This window comes from Lampris incognitus, chromosome 2 (assembly GCF_029633865.1).
Source record: "Lampris incognitus isolate fLamInc1 chromosome 2, fLamInc1.hap2, whole genome shotgun sequence".
In the NCBI taxonomy this organism is placed as follows: Eukaryota; Metazoa; Chordata; class Actinopteri; order Lampriformes; family Lampridae; genus Lampris; species Lampris incognitus.
The window spans coordinates 149,847,099-149,860,988 of NC_079212.1; the positions used below are offsets into that span (position 1 = coordinate 149,847,099).

The window sequence follows — 13,890 nt, forward strand, 5'->3', positions numbered from 1 at the left end:
TGATGGATAATAGATGGGATGATAGATGATAGACGGATTATAGATGGGCTGATAAGATGATAGATGGGCTGATAGATGATAGATGGGATGATAGATGATGGATGGGCTGATAAGATGATAGATGGGCTGATAGATAATAGATGGGATGATAGATGGACTGATAGATGATAGATGGGATGATAGATGATAGATGGGCTGATAGATAATAGATGGGATGACAGATGATAGACAGATAGATGAGCTGATAGATGGGCTGATACAAACGCCAATTCCAATGAAGTTGGGACGTTGTGTAAAACGTGAATCATGGGGTGGTTGTTAAAAGGAAAGGTGATGTCACACAGTGGTAAACATGCCCATGTCCCAGTTTTTTTGGATTGCAGGCATCACATTCAAAATGAGTGAATATTTGCAGAAAAACAAAGTTTATCAGTTTGAACATTAAATATCTTGTCTTTGTAGTGTATTTACTTGAATATAGGTCGAAAAGGATTTGCAAATCATTGTATTCTGTTTTTATTCACGTTTTACACAACGTCCCAACTTCATTGGAATTGGGGTTTGTAGATAATAGATGAGAGGATAGATGACAGATGGGCTGATAGATAATAGATGGGATGATAGATGATAGATGGGATGACTTGATAGATGATAGATGGGATGATAGATGATAAATGGGATGATAGATGATAGATGGGATGGTAGATGATAGATGAGCTGACAGATGATAGATAATAGATGGGATGATAGATGATAGATAGATAATAGATGGTATGACATGATAGATGATAGATGGGATGACAGATGATAGATGGGATGATAGATGGGATGATAGATGATAGATAGATGGGATGATGGATGATAGATGGGCTGATAGATGGGATGATAGATGATAGATAGATGGGATGATGGATGATAGATGGGCTGATAGGTGATAGATGGGCTGACAGATGATAGATGGGATGATAGATGGGATGATAGATAATAGATGGGATGATAGATGATCGATGGGATGATAGATGATAGATGGGATGATAGATGATAGATGGGATGATAGATGATAGATGGGATGATAGATAATAGATGGGATGATAGATGATAGATGGGATGATAGATAATAGATGGGATGATAGATAATAGATGGGATGATAGATGATAGATGGGATGATAGATAATAGATGGGATGATAGATGATAGATGGGATGATAGATGATAGATGGGATGACTTGATAGATGATAGATGGGATGATAGATGATAAATGGGATGATAGATGATAGATGGGATGATAGATGATAGATGAGCTGACAGATGATAGATAATAGATGGGATAATAGATGATAGATAGATAATAGATGGTATGACATGATAGATAATAGATGGTATGACATGATAGATGATAGATGGGATGACAGATGATAGATGGGATGATAGATGGGATGATAGATAGATAGATGGGATGATAGATGATAGATGGGCTGATAGATGATAGATGGGATGACAGATGATAGATGGGATGATAGATGATAGATAATAGATGGGATGATAGATGATAGATGGGATGATAGATAATAGATGGGATGATAGATGATAGATAATAGATGGCATGATAGATGGGATGATAGATGATAGACGGGATGATAGATGATAGTAGATGGGATGATAGATGATAGATGGGCTGATAGATGATAGATGATAGATGGGATGATAGATGATAGATGGGATGACAGATGAGATGATAGATGATATATGGGCTGATAGATGATAGATGGGCTGGCCATGGCCGACGGGGACATGTTGACATATAGATTGACCTCAGAGAAAAGTTTTAAGCATTGTAAAAACAAAATAGATAAGCAAAAGAAATAAAATGGACCATATAAATGTGTGTGTGTGTGTGTGTGTGTATACCTTGGCAGTAGGGGTTACTAGGGTTAAAGTTGAGAGCAAACTCGTGGTTCGCCGCCTGCATGTTAATAGACAACACAACAAAAAAACATAAACAACACAAATTATCAACAATAACACAACATAAACAACAGCACCAGTTCAGTCACGTCAGCTCAGTCACGTCAGCTCAGTCACGTCAGTTCAGTCACGTCAGCTCAGTCACGTCAGCTCAGTCACGTCAGCTCAGTCACGTCAGCTCAGTCACGTCAGCTCAGTCACGTCAGCTCAGTCACGTCAGCTCAGTCACGTCAGTTCAGTCACGTCACCTCAGTCACATCAGCTCAGTCACGTCAGCTCAGTCACGTCACCTCAGTCACGTCAGCTCAGTCACGTCAGCTCAGTCACGTCAGCTCAGTCACGTCAGTTCAGTCACGTCAGCTCAGTCACATCAGTTCAGTCACGTCAGCTCAGTCACGTCAGTTCAGTCACGTCAGCTCAGTCACGTCAGTTCAGTCACGTCAGCTCAGTCACGTCAGCTCAGTCACGTCAGCTCAGTCACGTCAGCTCAGTCACGTCAGTTCAGTCACGTCAGCTCAGTCACGTCAGTTCAGTCACGTCAGTTCAGTCACGTCAGCTCAGTAGCTCAGTCACGTCAGCTCAGTAGCTCAGTCACGTCAGCTCAGTCACATCAGCTCAGTCACATCAGCTCAGTCACATCAGCTCAGTCACGTCAGTTCGGTCACGTCAGTTCGGTCACGTCAGCTCGGTCACGTCAGCTCAGTCACATCAGTTCAGTCACATCAGCTCAGTCACATCAGCTCAGTCACATCAGCTCAGTCACGTCAGTTCGGTCACGTCAGTTCAGTCATGTCAGCTCAGTCACGTCAGCTCAGTCACGTCAGTTCAGTCACGTCACCTCAGTCACGTCAGCTCAGTAGCTCAGTCACGTCAGTTCGGTCACGTCAGTTCAGTCATGTCAGCTCAGTCACGTCAGCTCAGTCACGTCAGTTCAGTCACGTCAGCTCAGTCACGTCAGCTCAGTAGCTCAGTCACGTCAGTTCAGTCACGTCAGTTCAGTCACATCAGCTCAGTAGCTCAGTCACGTCAGTTCAGTCACGTCAGTTCAGTCACATCAGCTCAGTAGCTCAGTCACGTCAGTTCAGTCACATCAGCTCAGTCACGTCAGTTCGGTCACGTCAGCTCGGTCACGTCAGTTCAGTCACGTCAGTTCAGTCACGTCAGCTCAGTCACGTCAGCTCAGTCACGTCAGTTCAGTCACGTCAGCTCAGTCACGTCAGTTCAGTCACGTCAGTTCAGTCACGTCAGCTCAGTAGCTCAGTCACGTCAGCTCAGTAGCTCAGTCACGTCAGCTCAGTCACATCAGCTCAGTCACATCAGCTCAGTCACATCAGCTCAGTCACGTCAGTTCGGTCACGTCAGTTCGGTCACGTCAGCTCGGTCACGTCAGCTCAGTCACATCAGTTCAGTCACATCAGCTCAGTCACATCAGCTCAGTCACATCAGCTCAGTCACGTCAGTTCGGTCACGTCAGTTCAGTCATGTCAGCTCAGTCACGTCAGCTCAGTCACGTCAGTTCAGTCACGTCAGCTCAGTCACGTCAGCTCAGTAGCTCAGTCACGTCAGTTCAGTCACATCAGCTCAGTCACGTCAGTTCGGTCACGTCAGCTCGGTCACGTCAGCTCGGTCACGTCAGTTCAGTCACGTCAGTTCAGTCACGTCAGTTCAGTCACGTCAGCTCAGTCACATCAGCTAAGTCACGTCAGTTCAGTCACATCAGCTCAGTAGCTCAGTCACGTCATCTAAGTCACGTCAGCTCGGTCACGTCAGTTCGGTCACGTCAGCTCGGTCACGTCAGCTCGGTCACGTCAGCTCGGTCACGTCAGCTCAGTCACGTCAGCTCAGTAGCTCAGTCACGTCATCTAAGTCACGTCAGCTCGGTCACGTCAGTTCGGTCACGTCAGCTCGGTCACGTCAGCTCGGTCACGTCAGCTCGGTCACGTCAGTTCAGTCACATCAGCTCAGTAGCTCAGTCACGTCATCTAAGTCACGTCAGCTCGGTCACGTCAGTTCGGTCACGTCAGCTCGGTCACGTCAGCTCGGTCACGTCAGTTCAGTCACATCAGCTCAGTAGCTCAGTCACGTCAGTTCAGTCACGTCATCTAAGTCACGTCAGCTCGGTCACGTCAGTTCGGTCACGTCAGCTCGGTCACGTCAGCTCGGTCACGTCAGTTCAGTCACATCAGCTCAGTAGCTCAGTCACGTCATCTAAGTCACGTCAGCTCGGTCACGTCAGCTCGGTCACGTCAGTTCAGTCACATCAGCTCAGTAGCTCAGTCACGTCATCTAAGTCACGTCAGCTCGGTCACGTCAGTTCGGTCACGTCAGTTCGGTCACGTCAGCTCGGTCACGTCAGTTCGGTCACGTCAGCTCGGTCACGTCAGCTCGGTCACGTCAGTTCAGTCACATCAGCTCAGTAGCTCAGTCACGTCATCTAAGTCACATCAGCTCAGTCACGTCAGTTCGGTCACGTCAGCTCGGTCACGTCAGCTCGGTCACGTCAGTTCAGTCACGTCAGTTCAGTCACGTCAGTTCAGTCACGTCAGCTCAGTCACGTCAGCTCAGTCACGTCAGTTCAGTCACGTCAGCTCAGTCACGTCAGTTCAGTCACGTCAGTTCAGTCACGTCAGCTCAGTAGCTCAGTCACGTCAGCTCAGTAGCTCAGTCACGTCAGCTCAGTCACATCAGCTCAGTCACATCAGCTCAGTCACATCAGCTCAGTCACGTCAGTTCGGTCACGTCAGTTCGGTCACGTCAGCTCGGTCACGTCAGCTCAGTCACATCAGTTCAGTCACATCAGCTCAGTCACATCAGCTCAGTCACATCAGCTCAGTCACGTCAGTTCGGTCACGTCAGTTCAGTCATGTCAGCTCAGTCACGTCAGCTCAGTCACGTCAGTTCAGTCACGTCAGCTCAGTCACGTCAGCTCAGTAGCTCAGTCACGTCAGTTCAGTCACATCAGCTCAGTCACGTCAGTTCGGTCACGTCAGCTCGGTCACGTCAGCTCGGTCACGTCAGTTCAGTCACGTCAGTTCAGTCACGTCAGTTCAGTCACGTCAGCTCAGTCACATCAGCTAAGTCACGTCAGTTCAGTCACATCAGCTCAGTAGCTCAGTCACGTCATCTAAGTCACGTCAGCTCGGTCACGTCAGTTCGGTCACGTCAGCTCGGTCACGTCAGCTCGGTCACGTCAGCTCGGTCACGTCAGCTCAGTCACGTCAGCTCAGTAGCTCAGTCACGTCATCTAAGTCACGTCAGCTCGGTCACGTCAGTTCGGTCACGTCAGCTCGGTCACGTCAGCTCGGTCACGTCAGCTCGGTCACGTCAGTTCAGTCACATCAGCTCAGTAGCTCAGTCACGTCATCTAAGTCACGTCAGCTCGGTCACGTCAGTTCGGTCACGTCAGCTCGGTCACGTCAGCTCGGTCACGTCAGTTCAGTCACATCAGCTCAGTAGCTCAGTCACGTCAGTTCAGTCACGTCATCTAAGTCACGTCAGCTCGGTCACGTCAGTTCGGTCACGTCAGCTCGGTCACGTCAGCTCGGTCACGTCAGTTCAGTCACATCAGCTCAGTAGCTCAGTCACGTCATCTAAGTCACGTCAGCTCGGTCACGTCAGCTCGGTCACGTCAGTTCAGTCACATCAGCTCAGTAGCTCAGTCACGTCATCTAAGTCACGTCAGCTCGGTCACGTCAGTTCGGTCACGTCAGTTCGGTCACGTCAGCTCGGTCACGTCAGTTCGGTCACGTCAGCTCGGTCACGTCAGCTCGGTCACGTCAGCTCGGTCACGTCAGCTCAGTCACGTCAGCTCAGTCACGTCAGTTCAGTCACGTCAGCTCAGTCACATCAGCTAAGTCACGTCAGTTCAGTCACATCAGCTCAGTAGCTCAGTCACGTCATCTAAGTCACGTCAGTTCAGTCACGTCAGTTCGGTCACGTCAGCTCAGTCACATCAGCTAAGTCACGTCAGTTCAGTCACATCAGCTCAGTAGCTCAGTCACGTCATCTAAGTCACGTCAGCTCGGTCACGTCAGTTCGGTCACGTCAGCTCGGTCACGTCAGCTCGGTCACGTCAGCTCGGTCACGTCAGTTCAGTCACATCAGCTCAGTAGCTCAGTCACGTCATCTAAGTCACGTCAGCTCGGTCACGTCAGTTCAGTCACGTCAGCTCGGTCACGTCAGCTCGGTCACGTCAGTTCAGTCACGTCAGCTCGGTCACGTCAGCTCAGTCACGTCAGCTCGGTCACGTCAGCTCGGTCACGTCAGTTCGGTCACATCAGCTCAGTAGCTCAGTCACGTCAGCTCAGTCACGTCATCTAAGTCACGTCAGCTCGGTCACGTCAGTTCGGTCACGTCAGCTCGGTCACGTCAGCTCGGTCACGTCAGTTCAGTCACATCAGCTCAGTAGCTCAGTCACGTCATCTAAGTCACGTCAGCTCGGTCACGTCAGCTCGGTCACGTCAGTTCAGTCACATCAGCTCAGTAGCTCAGTCACGTCATCTAAGTCACGTCAGCTCGGTCACGTCAGTTCGGTCACGTCAGTTCGGTCACGTCAGCTCGGTCACGTCAGTTCGGTCACGTCAGCTCGGTCACGTCAGCTCGGTCACGTCAGCTCGGTCACGTCAGCTCAGTCACGTCAGCTCAGTCACGTCAGTTCAGTCACGTCAGCTCAGTCACATCAGCTAAGTCACGTCAGTTCAGTCACATCAGCTCAGTAGCTCAGTCACGTCATCTAAATCACGTCAGCTCGGTCACGTCAGTTCGGTCACGTCAGCTCGGTCACGTCAGCTCGGTCACGTCAGCTCGGTCACGTCAGTTCAGTCACATCAGCTCAGTCACGTCAGCTCAGTCACGTCAGTTCAGTCACATCAGCTCAGTAGCTCAGTCACGTCAGTTCGGTCACGTCAGCTCAGTCACGTCAGCTCGGTCACGTCAGTTCAGTCACGTCACCTCAGTCACATCAGCTCAGTAGCTCAGTCACGTCATCTAAGTCACGTCAGCTCGGTCACGTCAGTTCGATCACGTCAGTTCAGTCACGTCAGCTCAGTCACGTCAGTTCAGTCACGTCACCTCAGTCACATCAGCTCAGTAGCTCAGTCACGTCATCTAAGTCACGTCAGCTCGGTCACGTCAGTTCGATCACGTCAGCTCGGTCACGTCAGCTCGGTCACGTCAGCTCGGTCACGTCAGCTCAGTCACATCAGTTCAGTCACATCAGCTCAGTCACATCAGCTCAGTCACATCAGCTCGGTCACGTCAGTTCGGTCACGTCAGTTCGGTCACGTCAGCTCGGTCACGTCAGCTCGGTCACGTCAGTTCAGTCACGTCAGTTCAGTCACGTCAGCTCAGTCACGTCAGTTCAGTCACGTCAGCTCAGTAGCTCAGTCACGTCAGCTCAGTCACATCAGCTCAGTCACATCAGCTCGGTCACGTCAGTTCGGTCACGTCAGTTCGGTCACGTCAGCTCGGTCACGTCAGCTCAGTCACATCAGTTCAGTCACATCAGCTCAGTCACATCAGCTCAGTCACATCAGCTCAGTCACGTCAGTTCGGTCACGTCAGTTCGGTCACGTCAGCTCAGTCACGTCAGCTCAATCACGTCAGTTCAGTCACGTCAGCTCAGTCACGTCAGCTCAGTAGCTCAGTCACGTCAGTTCAGTCACATCAGCTCAGTCACGTCAGTTCGGTCACGTCAGCTCGGTCACGTCAGCTCGGTCACGTCAGTTCAGTCACGTCAGTTCAGTCACGTCAGTTCAGTCACGTCAGTTCAGTCACGTCAGCTCAGTCACATCAGCTAAGTCACGTCAGTTCAGTCACATCAGCTCAGTAGCTCAGTCACGTCATCTAAGTCACGTCAGCTCGGTCACGTCAGTTCGGTCACGTCAGCTCGGTCACGTCAGCTCGGTCACGTCAGCCCAGTCACGTCAGTTCAGTCACGTCAGTTCAGTCACGTCAGCTCAGTCACATCAGTTCTGGCTCAGCTGCAGCCTATCTACCTACCAGTCTGCCAGACAAATCCAGCAGCAAGTCCTGATGCTGGCTGTGAGAAGTGACTAATCAACTGTATTTTCTCTCCTCTTACTGAGGTGGACTGGGGCCCGTCTCACAAACCAGGATTACTGTGTTACCTGGATAACTGCAGTGTAAAACCTGGAACCCTCCCGGATCTGGAACATGGAGCTGTTTAGGGGTTTGTTTAAAGCAGTTCGCCAGCTAACTCAGAAATGCTGCTCCGTGTGACAGGCTCTGGATGTGATGGACGGGACTGAGATTGTGGAGTTTTGGCCCTTTTCATTGCCTCTTGTATATTACACCCTAAATTGTTATGATGAATTGTTTGTTTTAGTGTTGTTGTTTACATTGTGCTGGTATTGTTTATATCTAGTTACATTGTGCTGGCATTGTTTATATCTAGTTTTTTTGTGTTTTGTCCCATGCTGCAGCATCAATGAAGACATAGGTGAAGCTCACCAACACAGACAACAGTCCACAAGAAACCCTTCCATACATTCACCTCTCCTGCATAAACACGCAACCAATCTGAAGCGTAACTCTGAGCTGTGTTCTGACTGGCTAGACAAAGAGCTGTGTTCTGACTGGCTAGACAAAGAGCTGTGTTCTGACTGGCTAGACAAAGAGCTGTGTTCTGACTGGCTAGACAAAGAGCTGTGTTCTGGTTGGCTAAACAACAAGCTGTGTTCTGACTGGCTAGACAAAGAGCTGTGTTCTGACTGGCTAAACAACGAGCTGTGTTCTGACTGGCTAGACAAAGAGCTGTGTTCTGACTGGCTAGACAACGAGCTGTGTTCTGACTGGCTAGACAACGAGCTGTGTTCTGGTTGGCTAGACAAAGAGCTGTGTTCTGACTGGCTAAACAACGAGCTGTGTTCTGACTGGCTAGACAAAGAGCTGTGTTCTGACTGGCTAAACAACGAGCTGTGTTCTGACTGGCTAGACAAAGAGCTGTGTTCTGGTTGGCTAGACAAAGAGCTGTGTTCTGACTGGCTAAACAACGAGCTGTGTTCTGACTGGCTAGACAAAGAGCTGTGTTCTGACTGGCTAGACAAAGAGCTGTGTTCTGACTGGCTAGACAAAGAGCTGTGTTCTGGTTGGCTAGACAACGAGCTGTGTTCTGGTTGGCTAGACAACGAGCTGTGTTCTGACTGGCTAAACAACGAGCTGTGTTCTGACTGGCTAGACAAAGAGCTGTGTTCTGACTGGCTAAACAATGAGCTGTGTTCTGACTGGCTAGACAAAGAGCTGTGTTCTGACTGGCTAGACAAAGAGCTGTGTTCTGGTTGGCTAGACAACGAGCTGTGTTCTGACTGGCTAGACAAAGAGCTGTGTTCTGATTGGCTAGACAAAGAGCTGTGCTCTGACCGGCTAGACAAAGAGCTGTGTTCTGACCGGCTAGACAATGAACTGTGTTCTGATTGGTAAGAAAAAGAGAGAACCTGGTAGTCTGGAGGCAGCTTTGCACCAAAACCAAATGCCGGAAACAGCTTGTCACTGAAAGAGAGAAAGAAAGAGACAGAGCAAGTAAACACTGTATCAAATGTTCTGTTTAATTGTTTTTAAAATATTTTAGTTTTGTTTCGTTTTTCAATTTTTAGGAAAAAGTCTCTCTTTCATCGACTAGATCAGACGGTGTGGTGTCCTCATTCTTATGGGCTAACAAACTGCCACGCATTAAAAAGCCATTCTATAAATACCCGGAAAGTCAGGTGGTCTGGTACCACCCGGTTTTATTCAGTATTACTGGGCATGCAATACTGGCAGATTACACTGTTCGATCGATAACAGGGCTGAGACACGTCCCCTATGGGCCCAAATGGAGTTACCATCGTCAAAGCTGTCCCTTCAGTCTATCATTACTGCACAACTCCCCCTTAAAATTCAAAATATGTCCCAAAATCCAGTTGTTACCAGCTCAGTTAAAATATGGATAAGTATTTCAAACTGTACAAACCCTCTACTTTAGCCCGTCTTCAAAAACCACCTAGTCCCACCTTCTTCCTCCGACCCCGTTTTTCACATTTGGCGTGACAAGGGCTATCAACAATTTATATAAGGAAGGAATCTTCACCGATTTCACAGAGCTCTCAACCAGGTTTGACCTGCCTAAATCCCACTTCTTTCGTTTCCCTCAAGTTAGACATTTCATTAAAACCAATTACCCCATTTCCCTAATCACCCTCCTGGATCCGCTACTGACTCCCTTCTCACTCTGGACCCTGCACAGAAACGCTCCATTTCCATAACTTATGGCTCCACTGACTCCCTTAACCCCGATCCAGCAGTCCATCTGAAGGAGATCTGGGAACAGGAAATTGGTGTGTCAATACCTGACAACCAGTGGGACCATATTCTCGATCTCGTCCACTCAGCTTCTATGTGTGCTAGGGCATGGTCTACTCAGAGTAAGGTTCTGTTCAGAGTACACTACACCAATGCCCCACTGGCAAAACTCTACCCAGCTACATATCAATGATACTTGTAATAGGTGCAAACAATCACCAACAAACCATACTCACATGTTTTGGTCCTGTCCAAAACTGACAGATTTCTGGTGTCCAATTTTTAACACACTTGGGAGAGTATTTGGTATGAACCTTAAGTTTGAACCTCTTGCAGCTCCATTTGGAGTCCCACCATCTACAGCACCCAGTTTGTCTTTGATAAAACAGCACGTCTTGGCCTTTACGACTCTTTTAGCTGGGCGCCTCATTTTATTTCAGTGGAAACAGGCTCTTCCCCCCTCACACAATAGCTGGCTCCAGGATCTACTATCTCACACCCTCCCTCCAGCCATCCATCCATCCATCCATTATCTGAACCGCTTATCCTGCTCTCAGGGTCGTGGGGATCTCACACCCTACTTGATAAAGTTAGATTTTCACTTAAAACCTCCAGTAAATCCCTTGACATGACCTGGAAGCCCTTTATCAAGTATCTGAATGTGGCTACTATTCACCTAGATGACAACTAGATGCCCCCCCCTTTTTTTGCATGTGTGTATGTGTGTGTGTGTGTGTGTGTGTGTGTGTGTGTGTGTGTGTGTGTGTGTGTGCGTAAAATGAATTTATTTTTCTCCCTCTTAGTTTTTTTTTAATAGCCAGTGGGAAGAATTTGGGTGGGGTTAATAGGTATAATGAGTGTACCTATTTGCCTTCAGGTGGTGTGTTTCTCTTGCAACAAGTGGGAGGGGTTATTGGGGTATTGAGGAGTTTGGGTAAGAATTAACTGAAATAGGGAGTGATTATTATTATTATTATTATTCTTTCTGCTGCTATTTCTCTACTGTTTGCATACCCCACTATAACAGGTTGTGTTGATATGAAACCAGCTCAGTTGGTGTTTTGTACATGTAACACTGGTTCAAAAATCAATAAAGATTTAAAAAAACAAGTTCTGCTTTAATCTTAAACTGAACATTAAGATTAAGTGGTGTAGGATATAGGGTGTGGGGTGTAGGATATAGGATGTGGGATATAGGATATAGGTTGTGGGTGTAGGATATAGGGTGTGGAGTGGAGTGGAGGATATAGGGTGTGGGTGGAGGATATAGAATGTGGGGTGTATGATATAGAGTGTGGGGTGTAGGATATAGGGTGTGAGGTGTAGGATATAGGATGTGGGGTGTAGGATATAGGATGTGGGGGTAGAGGATATAGGGTGTGTGGTGTATGATATAGGATGTGGGGTGTATGATATAGGATGTGGGTGTGTATGATATAGGATGTGTGGGGTTAGGATATAGGGTGTGGGGTGTAGGATATAGGATGTGGGTGTAGGATATATGGTGTGGGGTGTAGGATATATGGTGTGGGGTGTATGATATAGGGTGTGGGGTTAGGATATAGGGTGTGGGGTGTAGGATATAGGATGTGGGTGTAGGATATATGGTGTGGGGTGTAGGATATATGGTGTGGGGTGTATGATATAGGGTGTGGGGTGTAGGATATAGGGTGTGGGGTGTATGATATAGGATGTGGGGTGTAGGATATAGGGTGTGGGTGTAGGAGAAGAGGTGCAGGGTGTATTAACCTGTCGTAGTCTTGTATGACCTGACCCACAGACCAGATGGCTGACAGGTACTGGTTCAGACCGTCTGGACTCATGTAGTGCAGAGAGTTTGGAGATCGAGGGTCACCATTTGATCCTGTGAAATCTACTCCCACCTATTCACAAACACTCACACACACACACACACACACACACACACACACACACACACACACACACACACACACACACACACACACACACAGGCCTAACTATCTCAGTAAGTGAGATTTCGAGTGAGTTTCTGAAAGTCAAAGTTTGGATTTTACTTGTTTCTCGCTACTGCTGTGTAAAAGTAATGAAGAGGTGAAGAGCACGCTGTGCTGGATTATAGTCACTAAAGCATGTAGAGTGTCCATGTCCACACTGCACTGAGACTAAAGCATGTAGAGTGTCCATGTCCACACTGCTCTGAAACTAAAGCATGTAGAGTGTCCATGTCCACACTGCACTGAGACTAAAGCATGTAGACTGTCCATGTCCACACTGCTCTGAAACTAAAGCATGTAGAGTGTCCATGTCCACACTGCACTGAGACTAAAGCATGTAGAGTGTCCATGTCCACACTGCTCTGAAACTAAAGCATGTAGAGTGTCCATGTCCACACTGCTCTGAGACTAAAGCATGTAGAGTGTCCATGTCCACACTGTTCTGAGACTAAAGCATGTAGAGTGTCCATGTCCACACTGCTCTGAGACTAAAGCATGTAGAGTGTCCATGTCCACACTGCTCTGAGACTAAAGCATGTAGAGTGTCCATGTCCACTCTGCTCTGAAACTAAAGCATGTAGAGTGTCCATGTCCACACTGCTCTGAAACTAAAGCATGTAGAGTGTCCATGTCCACACTGCACTGAGACTAAAGCATGTAGAGTGTCCATGTCCACTCTGCTCTGAAACTAAAGCATGTAGAGGGTCTATGTCCACACTGCTCTGAGACTAAAGCATGTAGAGTGTCCATGTCCACACTGCTCTGAGACTAAAGCATGCAGACTGTCCATGTCCACACTGCTCTGAGACTAAAGCATGTAGACAGTCCATGTCCACACTGCTCTTCAGTCTGATTTACTGCTTAGTCTCCAGTCAACGAGTCAGTGTTGACTTACAGTGAAGTTGATCTGGCAGCCTCCCATCACATAGTCCAGAAATGTGTACTGGGTCACCAGCTGGAACACACACACACACACACACACACACACACACACACACACACACACACACACACACACACACACACACACACACGCACACAGTGAGCAGCTATGAAGGAGAGAGCTATAATGAAAGCTGTAGAAGATGTAAAGGTGGGTGGATGGATGGACAGATGGATGGATGGATGGATGGATGGATGGATGGATGGATGGATGGAAGGATGGACGGATGAAAGGATGGATGGACAGACAGATGGATGGGTTGTTCATAACATTTAACTTGAATCCTGACTTCTAGTTCTAGGTGATGTGAATAACAAATCAAAACAGAGAAGCCAGACTAATTAAAACAAAGGTAGTTTGTGTGTGTGAGGGGGGGGCCACCAGGTGGGTGCGCTAGAGGGCTGCATAATGAGACAGTTTACCTGGTGGTTTGGGTAAAGTAGCTCTTACCTGGCAGCTCTTCACACAAACAACCCCAGAGTTCTTGTAGCTCTTCTTCTTCTTTTGCTTCTCAGGATGGACACAATCAAACGCCACCTGAGGACACATCACACCCTGGTGGTCACTCGGGGAACTGCTGATATGCTGCTTTTGTACTTCCCTATATTCTTCCTGCTGTTGAAGCCCAGACTGAGTGTTTTGTTCTGAGAATGCTGGCAGACATGTACCTGGTCTCACACAGTGGTGCTGCTCATAGTGTACACAAA

General features: G+C 48.0%; 1 protein-coding gene across 1 annotated transcript in view; it reads right to left on the reverse strand.

Moving 5' to 3' along the window:
- The window catches only part of LOC130133100 (copine-1-like), a 105,569-nt gene that overhangs the window by 41,125 nt on the left and 50,554 nt on the right, over window positions 1-13,890 (reverse strand). The window contains exons 9-13 of the mRNA XM_056301924.1: window positions 13,634-13,720; window positions 13,136-13,195; window positions 12,014-12,147; window positions 9,421-9,475; window positions 1,887-1,964 (exon numbers count right to left, since the gene is read on the reverse strand). Coding sequence (XP_056157899.1) covers window positions 1,887-1,964; window positions 9,421-9,475; window positions 12,014-12,147; window positions 13,136-13,195; window positions 13,634-13,720 — 414 coding nt within the window. The remainder of the gene's footprint in view (window positions 1-1,886; window positions 1,965-9,420; window positions 9,476-12,013; window positions 12,148-13,135; window positions 13,196-13,633; window positions 13,721-13,890) is intronic.